Below are 9,734 nucleotides of genomic sequence, written 5' to 3' on the forward strand. Positions count from 1 at the left end.
AATTTTTGTGGAGTATTAAATTTTTTTTTATATTTATTGTATATAAATATAATTTTATATTATTTAAATGGTAATGAACTTTATACGGGTACTCCAGATATTTATCTTCTAGATTTTATATATGTGAGCTATTGAATTATGTTAGTGCATGGCAATATTTAGTTGGAATTATATTTGCTTTAAGTCAGCACTTTCGTACTAATTTAATAATTACAATAAAATTTAAAAATTGAGACTGATTTTATATATATTTATTAAATTATTTTTTTATTTATTGTATAAGGATATGGGATTGAAAATTACATTATTTTAATAAGGAAAGAGATCGTAAAGCTTAAAAAAACAAAACATATTTATAATATATATATCAGTATATGCATACCAGTTTTAAACTTTTCATATTTATTAGTGTAATAAACTCTTAAGCTGAAACAAGTAAATTTAAATATAAGTTATGAGTAATGAGTAAATTATATGGAAAAATTTGTTAATAATAAAATACGTTAACAACAATAACAGTGAATCATACTTAATAATAATCATTGTTCTTACAAGTATATTTTATGTACATCAGATGATATTTATTATCACATAAAATATGGATTCCTAAAATAAAACTAAATATTTAAATGTAAATCAAGGCATTATAAATATAAAAATGAAAGAAAAAAAAATTAATTATTTTCTTAATAAATTATCATATATGTGGCATGTAATTAAATGATCATCACATTTTAATGTAAGACAAATTTTGAAACAATTTTTCTGATCAATATTTTAAATTACTGGCAAAAATTACAGCAGAAATGTGTATTTGTATAATATACTTTTATAATAGAAGCATTGATTCCGAACTACATTTACATATGTGTGTATTTAGATTATAAATGTTTGAATATTAAATAATTTGAAAATTAAGTAATTCCATTGACAAAGACAACTTTTTGCTTTGCGATGGCTGCAGTTATGAAAATATGCAAGCTTAAAGCGAAAAAGGAACGAGTTTATTAATATTAAAGTAATTAAGACCCAAAAAGGATCGTTTAACTAAGGGTACATTTAGTTACTAAAAACCGAAATAAACTAAACTTTTTCTGTAGTTGTGAAATAGGCGATAATAAAACTATCTGTCAAATTATTTGTACAATTTTACCATTAATAATAAATGTGAAAAAAATATATGTAAAATGTAAAAAAGGATGTTTCATTAAAAAAAAAAGAATTAAGCCATCATAGTTGAATTATTCGAAATTCTTGTAAACTCAATTGCTTTATAATAAAACGAACTCTTCTGTTTCACCATCCTCATCATCGGTTAAATATTTATCTTGACACACTTGTGCCATCTGCTCCTGTACAGGTTTATATAGGGAATCACTCATTTCATCTGTTTCGTGATCCAAACATCGGCCTCTTGAGAAGCTAAAAAGTGGATAATTCATTTCAGCAAATTGTGTAGCTGCAGTGCTGCCGTCGTAACTAGTTGCCATACAAGGCAGTTGTTGTGCTGGTGGAATAATCTTATCAATAGTTCCAGAAGCACAACGCATTGGATGTAAATACTAAAAATAAAAAATGAATTCTGATGAATGAATGAATTTTTATTCTAAAAATTTGTTTATATTTACTTACCAATTGTACGCTTTCCACAAACTGATCAAAGTCATTTTTTGTTGGAATATAGAAACCTATACAGCAGCTGGGATCCATTTTGGATGTTTTTAGTTTTCGTGGTGATTTGCAATGAAACGTGTGCAGTGGAAAGTTCTCCATATTCACATCTACCATTTCTTGACAGTAATGCGGATCCAGATGTATAAGCTTATCCTCTATAAAAGCAATTAAAAATATTTTTCTGGAACTTGTAAATATAATACAAGCTATTAAATTGATTTACCTTGAAATCCAACAAAATATAACGAGTGTTTCGGCCTTCCTCCAATAATTCCAATGCAGTATTCTGTACTTAGTAATAGCTTTAAACAGTGTGCGTATACCGGATTTATTTTTTCCGTGCCAAGTCTTAATGGTATTAGAATTATAAGTGACTTCCACATCTTTCTTTCCTGTTTAGGAATTTTGCGAGCCATTTGCCATGGCACGAACTGTGGTGTTGGTTCCGGTATTCGACATTCATCCTCAATGTCTTGAATATAAACTAATAAAGAAAAACGAATCAATTTATTGCATATATAATAATTTTAATATTTATTCTTACTTGTGCAATCGCGAGCCACATAAATATTAATGTTGTCGAAATCAGCATTTTCTTGAGCAGCAGTTTTTAAGGCACGCCTGCAAATAAAAATAAAACTCTATTTATATATTTCAAGGGTCAAAAATATGCAGTCTTACCTTAACAAATAAGACACTGATGCAGGACCATACCAATCGCCTGGTTTCTTACCCATTTCCTCTCCTAGACGTACTAGTGTATGTATGGAAAATGGACTATTTTTTGAAGAACTATCTCCGAACCATTTAATTATTTTTTTATGTGTGATATCCTCGTAAGTTGAATGCAACTGAGTATCAGCGTTATATCGCCAACCTGTAAAATTAAAGTTTTACAAACCAATTAACAAATTATATATTAATATTTTTAACTTACTTCTTCCAAGAAAATGACAAACTAATCCTTGAGCCAACAGCATTTGACCACTTCGTAACATGCAACCCCATCCACAATCAGATGTATAGTTGGAACCATTCATTGTTTGAAACTCTCGTCGATAAGTCATCCAAATTCTGCTATAAAAATCACGGCGAAATCCTTCAATACTCTCTTCCCACTGTATATCGGCTCCTTGATTTTCAGCTGCATCCATTCCTAATTCTTGTGGTACTACAATTTCATCAATATGTTGTGGATTAAGAACTGGATAGAGTGATGAAACGTTTGGTTGCATACTTTCACATATATTGCCATCAAAGCTAAGCGTTGTAGTACCATCTAATATAATAGCATCATTTGCAGTTGATGTAATGCAATTCGTTAGATCAGCAGATGTTTCCAGTGACGCAGGTGGAGTATATTTACGATGGTAACAACGTCCTAAAAGCCAGACCGGCTGCTCTTTTGAAAAATTCGATTTCAGTTTTCCACTCCAACCATATTTTACATTATGCCACATCGATAACAATTTTGATTCCATAGTACCACTTTTAGTAGGTGTACGGTTGCTACCAAGGGTTGCTGTATCGCTATCATTGTTCTCAATGTGTGTGGTAGGTGCAGGTGCAGGTGCAGAATTTGAATTGGAAGTGGCCGTATAGAACTGTTGAAATGCGTTCATGAAACGAGTAGACGCAGAAATTTTACGTTGAGGCGTGGAACTTTCTGAGTTGCTCTTAGACCGAACTGCTGGAGATTGCTGAACTGTTTGTATAGTAGCCACTTGTTCTTCTTCAACAGCACCTTGCTCCTCCACAGCATTTGCTTGGCTTTGATAAACGTTCAATTTTTCATCTGTTATTTGTGCTAATATGCCATCATAGTTCATCTGTAAATTATTGAAATTTTTTAAGCACGGATACATCATTAAGTCAATTATTTCGTATCGTCACTTATTAAGCTTATTACTGACTAACACGATAAAAATAAACACCTCACTTACAATTTAATGTTTATGTTGTTTAGAGATAACGTCAACTGCGATTACCCAATTTGTTTGTTTACCGTTTTTTTTTTTGATAAGAAAATACTATATATTTGTTTGAACAATAAAAAGTTCTAATTAAAATAAAATATGTGACAGGGTTGTATATCGGTGTAGAACTTTAGAATTTTATTATTAACGTTTCGGCTTGACAGCGTGTTTGTAATACTATCGAAATATTTTATTAAAACACCTTTAAAATTATTTTTTATAATGTACTAACTATATTCTGCGTGTGTTGCTACGCACAAATAAAAGCAAATGAATATATATACAATGGTGATACTTAAATTTTTAATTTTATGAAACAAGTAGTAAGCTTTAAGACATCGGTTAAGTTGGTTTATGAGTTGGTTAAATTATGGTAATGCGGGTTATTGGAAACCGAGTCGAAATTTCCTTTTAAAACGGTTGGTTCAATAACATTTGATATTTGGCGTTTTATGACAGCTTATTTAGTTTCACTACACATTATTTGTGTTCTAATTCTGCACGAAAGAAAAATTGACATTACAACTTTAAGTGACAATTTGCGCGATGGAACTATACTAAAATTTAAAGAAATCAAAAATTGAAATAGTTTCATTGGCATTAATAAAAGTTTTAATTTATTTGGAGGTAACATATTAGCCTTCGATTTGGCGTTTATATAGGAGCTTCCAGAGTAAAAACTTTCAATGTAGGAAAAGAAGCTGTCGGGTATTCTTTTACTAATATACTATTTGATGGACTTGACAGTTTTTTCTTGTAACTTTACAGAGTGACATTCAAACGTGTATTTTTTTGTCATTTTATCGAATATTGTTTTCTCAAACTGTTAAAATGCCATGAAAAACTTTTACTTAAGGTATGTTCAATATATTCATTTGCGTTTGGAACTTATTTGCAACTTGTTGGAACTCATTTCTAAAAAATGAGATCGATTGCGCGAGTGTGGATCTCATTTGCACATATGAGATTTTGTATGCAGAAATCAGTCATCTCCTTCACATTTGTGATTTTTGACCCAAATCAGTCATTTGAATGTAAATGCCATATAAGATTCAATCACACTTTTGGACGTCAGATTGTTGTATGATATCATATAGTGAACGGTTTTGTAACGACACAAATTGGAAAAGCAATGTGAACGACAGCTATGAAAAAGCAAATAAAATGTTAAGAGAAAATTATGTGGCTTTAAAGTTTTTGTAAACCATATTGAAAGCAAAATATTTTAATTTGTTGTGTAATTCGAAAATATTTCATGATATTGTGTGGATGGTATACCTTTTTCGTTTTCGATTACTTTTTCCTTTGTATTCTTTTTTTGTTATTGGAAACTTGAAAAAAGGAAAGAACTTGCAATGTTTATTGTTGTTTAAGAAAGATTTTATCTGTAGAAGAGAAGAAAACTTAAACGGCTTCGAAATATAGACTAAACTAGCATTTTAGGGGATTAAGTAAACTTTTCGTGTGTGTGATATTTAGGGAGTTCCAAATCATGAAGTTTTATTTGTTTTATATTATATCTGCTGAAATGCTGCTACAAAATGCCTGTAAATGAAACAAACAAATTATTTATTAAATTTGCATATAAACGCTATTTTATTTAAAGTAACCATACATCGCACATTGCGCCATTACGAAGTTCTCTCAAAAGACTCTGTGACGCACAAAATCGTGAAAAGAGGTGCTAAACAAAGCTCACATCCGTACAATGTCATTAAAGAAGTGGAATTCAAAACATTGGGTAAAAATTTTCGGCTAATATTACACCCACATCGCGAAGTACTTCATAGCAACTTTAAAGCATATTCAGTTGATGGAGATGGCAATGAAACTGTTGTCCATTTAGGTATGTTATAATGACTATAATCAACCCAATTATAATTATTTTATATATGCTTAATTTTAATATAATCATAGTCATAATAATTTTGTCTTAAGACGTCAGCAATAAAAAAGTTCATCAATTGTTTGGTTTTATAGATCACGATAACTTTTATGCTGGTAGAGTTTTTGGAGAAATGGAGTCATCAGTACGTGCTCATATTGCGGATGGTTTGATGACAATGTCAATACATTTACCAGAGGAAATTTATCATATAGAGGTAAGAAAAACCTTATTTTTTCTATAAAATATTGTATGTTAATTGTATTTTAGCCTTCATGGCGTCATTTACCTACTGTTGGGAACAGTTCTATGGTTGCATACAAAATTTCGGATGTGAAACTTAACTGGAACCGTGGAAGTAATGAATTAGGTGGCATGGCTTCAACATGCGGTTACGTAAAAGAAGGCTTAGGTGATTTAATAATTGTTTTTAAACTAGAATGATAAAATATTAATATTAAAAAGTTATACTTATTTTATTCACTTTACATGAAACGTTTTCAGAATTAGAAACTCTCGACGAAAATGAGAATGAAATATATCATAAACACAAAACAAGTAGTCATTTGACAGATGAAAGTCATAAACAAGTGCATAAACGTGCAAAACGGCAGGCTGACCAGTATGAATACACTCCTACCAAAACACGTTGCCCGCTTTTATTGGTAGCAGATTACAGGTTTTTTCAGGAAATGGGTGGAAGTAATACAAAAACTACTATTAATTATTTGGTAAATTATCTGTATGCAAACGTAAAATATTTTAATGCAAATTCTATTTTTTATAGATAAGTCTTATAGACCGTGTACACAAGATTTATAATGATACAGTGTGGCAAGATCGTTCAGTAAGTTTAAAACTTGTTCATAATATCAGTTATTTAAATATTAATTTTGTTGCAGGATCAAGAGGGATTTAAGGGTATGGGATTTGTTATAAAAAAAATTGTTGTTCATTCTGAACCCACTCGACTTCGTGGTGGTGAAGCTCATTATAATCAAATTCGGGAAAAGTGGGATGTCCGTAACCTTTTGGAGGTAAGTTTCAGTATCTGTGTAGAATTTTTGTTAAACTATTAGACAAGATATGCTTTCTTAAAATATTCGCAATAAATATTTCTTCCTGTTTTTGTGCTTGCAAAAATTTCATTAAAAATGCAGGTCTTTTCACGGGAATATAGTCATAAAGATTTTTGTTTAGCTCATCTTTTTACTGACTTAAAATTTGAAGGCGGAATCTTAGGTTTGGCTTATGTTGGTTCGCCTCGACGAAATTCAGTTGGTGGAATATGCACTCCAGGTTGCAAAATTTCTATTGTTTTTGCTTCACTTAAATTATGAATCCTTACGTTTTTTGATGTTTCGTTTCAATTTTTATTAAAATATTGTATAGTTTTATGTTAATTAATATTTAGTAATTGTTTTTAATGTAAGCTTATGATAATAAAAAACATTTTTTAATATTTCACAGAATACTTTAAAAATGGTTACACCCTTTACTTAAATTCCGGTCTCAGTAGTTCGAGAAATCATTATGGACAACGCGTAATAACACGTGAAGCGGACTTGGTGACTGCACATGAATTTGGACATAACTGGGGATCCGAACATGATCCAGATATACCTGAATGTTCACCCAGTGCTTCACAAGGTGGAAGTTTCTTGATGTATACGTATTCTGTTAGCGGATACGATGTTAATAACAAGGTTTTTATCAGATTTTTAAAAATTAAAACTAAAATAAAAATATAATCTTTACAGAAATTTTCTCCCTGTTCCCTACGCTCAATACGTAAAGTGTTACAAGCTAAATCTGGTCGATGCTTCTCTGAACCAGAAGAGTCATTTTGCGGAAACTTGCGTGTTGAGGGAGACGAGCAATGTGATGCTGGACTGCTAGGAACAGAAGACAATGATGCATGCTGTGACAAAAACTGTAAACTGCGTCGTAATCAAGGTGCTGTATGTAGTGACAAAAATTCACCATGTTGTCAGAATTGTCAATTTATGCCAGCTGGCATGAAATGCCGGGAAGCTCAATATGCTACTTGCGAACAGGAAGCACGTTGTACGGGTGTAATTGCAGAATGTCCAAAATCACCACCAATGGATGATGGCACAATATGTCAAGAACGTGGACAATGTCGTAACGGTAAATGCGTACCGTATTGCGAGACGCAAGGATTGCAGAGTTGTATGTGCGACATAATTCAGGATGCCTGCAAACGGTACGTGAAATCCAAATTTTACCAGTATCATAATCAAAAGAGTTTTCTTTAGTTGTTGTCGTATGAGTATCAATGAGACGTGCTTTCCTGTAGAACCTCCAGACGTTTTGCCAGACGGAACACCATGTATACAAGGATTTTGCAATAAAGTATGAAACAATTTTTAGGAATATCAATAACTTATTGAACTTATGTGTAACATACATACATATAATATATCATATTAATATTTTAGGGCGTATGTGAAAAAACAATTCAAGACGTCGTCGAGAGGTTTTGGGATATAATTGAAGAAATAAACATCAACCGTGTTCTGAGGTTTTTAAAAGACAACATAGTCAGTAAGTAAATTTGTCAGTTTTAAAAATGTTGTTTTTGGCATTATTCTGTTGCAGTGGCGGTTGTGGTTTTAACATCAATATTTTGGATTCCGGCTAGCTGTGTCATTTCGTACTTTGATCGGAAAAGATTAAGGCATGAAATGAAACAAATTGATTGGAGTCAAAAATTAGATTTAATACACCCAAGCGATAGGCGACGTGTCATACATATAAGGTAGAATTTGGTATAACTTTTTCAATATTTAAATATCTAATCTAAAACTATTTTCAGAGTGCCTCGTCAGAAAATATCTGTAGCCCGAATGCAATAATTAACGCACATTTCCTTACTCATATATAAAAATATTCAACAAGTTTGCATTAGAAACTTTCAAATATAAAAATACAAACATTAAACTTTTAAATTTTCTTTTATCATTTGTTAGCTTCTTTATTACAATTATTATTATTACAATTATGAATATTACTAAATGAATTTGATTTGTCTTCAATCATCTTGCAGCCATGAAGATTCAGTTGCTACATTGCCGTAAATGTGGACTGGACCATTTCCTTTGATAAGTTTAAATGAAACTGTTTTATTAGGAAATTCAATATTCGGTTTGAGCATTCGAGTTTCGCCGGCCTTCAATATAGCAATTGGAATTCTAATATTCTCCGAGTCGCAGTTTAGCGTTTCTGCCTAATAATAACTAGTTATAATTACATAAAAACATAGGAAATTGTGCAGCTTTTACCTCAATAATATTGAACTCATTTTCTTTTGCAGATGGATCTAGAATAATACGTTTAATAGTTAATTTTTGCGCATTATAAAGATTTTCCTCGATATTGGTTTCATTTTCAAAGGTAGCTAATGGAGTCTTAATATCAAGAGTAGTACCTTAAAAGAGAAGTTATTTTTTTAGATAAAGAAAAAAATAATTTGTAAATTGAGCTTACCATAAAAAAACTGATCCATTTTTGTAAAAAAAAAATCTTGAAATTAAATAAATGCTAAATAACAGTTGTAGATGCCACTTCAATCACCGCCAATTCATTCAGAAAATACATCAAAACAAACTGGAAGATAAATTTGTTGATAAAAAAAAATAAAATTTTTGAGCTGCCATATCAACTTTTACTAACAATTTCGGACGATGGTGTATGTAAAAATATATAATGAATTCTAAAACAATATGGGTTTTTAGACGTAACTAAATTAAAAAATGTTCGGTAATGTCGTAAAATGATAAATATCTTAACACACCTTTTTTATTGTTTGTGGATACAACATATAGTAGATAGTATAGTGTAACAGGATAACATCTTTAATGTCATATCAATTTATTTTGTTTGTTTTAATGTTGATGAGTGTGTTGTTCGTTAATGAGAGTTATTGGTAAAATGTACGTTTACTACTTTTAAAAAGTTATGTGAATGGAAACGAACTTTTCTTAATTTCATTAACATAAGTAGTTGTTGCTATATTGGAAACATGATATAAGAGCCATTGTAAATCTAGTATAAGTGTAAATACAGTAATTATAAGGTGTATATACTCTGTTTTGCAAACTCATTGTAAGGTGCACGAAATGCACAAATTGCAAGCTTGTAAGGGACGACCACAAAATACACGCACAAAGTTTCTT

The 9,734-nt window shown here is 30.7% G+C and overlaps 3 protein-coding genes across 4 annotated transcripts; 1 reads left to right on the forward strand and 2 right to left on the reverse strand.

The window, feature by feature from the left end:
• Positions 1-534: 534 nt before the first annotated feature.
• LOC119680521 (cysteine protease ATG4D) lies at positions 535-3,819 on the reverse strand. The gene is made up of 7 exons (XM_038093363.1): positions 3,618-3,819; positions 2,612-3,503; positions 2,356-2,551; positions 2,219-2,295; positions 1,898-2,158; positions 1,633-1,829; positions 535-1,562 (listed from the first exon to the last, which is right to left on the reverse strand). The coding sequence occupies exons 2-7, from the start codon at positions 3,501-3,503 to the stop codon at positions 1,272-1,274; spliced, it is 1,914 nt and encodes a 637-aa protein (XP_037949291.1). The 5' UTR covers positions 3,618-3,819; the 3' UTR covers positions 535-1,271.
• A 1,169-nt stretch (positions 3,820-4,988) lies between these two features.
• LOC119677694 (ADAM 17-like protease) lies at positions 4,989-8,504 on the forward strand. 2 transcript variants are annotated; one of them, XM_038089146.1, is made up of 14 exons: positions 4,989-5,197; positions 5,257-5,496; positions 5,631-5,752; positions 5,806-5,947; positions 6,040-6,266; positions 6,323-6,382; positions 6,438-6,572; positions 6,696-6,834; positions 7,006-7,241; positions 7,296-7,762; positions 7,815-7,911; positions 7,998-8,103; positions 8,158-8,317; positions 8,375-8,504. In XM_038089146.1, the coding sequence occupies exons 1-14, from the start codon at positions 5,143-5,145 to the stop codon at positions 8,412-8,414; spliced, it is 2,226 nt and encodes a 741-aa protein (XP_037945074.1). In that variant the 5' UTR covers positions 4,989-5,142; the 3' UTR covers positions 8,415-8,504. The 2 variants fall into 2 exon arrangements, with proteins under 2 accessions (XP_037945074.1, XP_037945075.1); XM_038089147.1 differs by lacking the exons at positions 6,696-6,834; positions 7,296-7,762; positions 7,815-7,911; ... (1 more) ...; positions 8,158-8,317; positions 8,375-8,504 and having other exon boundaries at positions 7,006-7,119.
• On the reverse strand, positions 8,495-9,156 carry LOC119677695 (nucleoplasmin-like protein). Its single transcript, XM_038089148.1, has 3 exons — positions 9,046-9,156; positions 8,841-8,986; positions 8,495-8,785 (listed from the first exon to the last, which is right to left on the reverse strand). Exons 1-3 carry the CDS (start codon positions 9,062-9,064, stop codon positions 8,591-8,593), a joined length of 360 nt encoding a protein of 119 aa, XP_037945076.1. The 5' UTR covers positions 9,065-9,156; the 3' UTR covers positions 8,495-8,590.
• Positions 9,157-9,734: the final 578 nt, after the last annotated feature.

The sequence above is a fragment of the Teleopsis dalmanni genome, chromosome 2 (genome assembly GCF_002237135.1).
Source record: "Teleopsis dalmanni isolate 2A chromosome 2, ASM223713v2, whole genome shotgun sequence".
Lineage (NCBI taxonomy): Eukaryota > Metazoa > Arthropoda > Insecta > Diptera > Diopsidae > Teleopsis > Teleopsis dalmanni.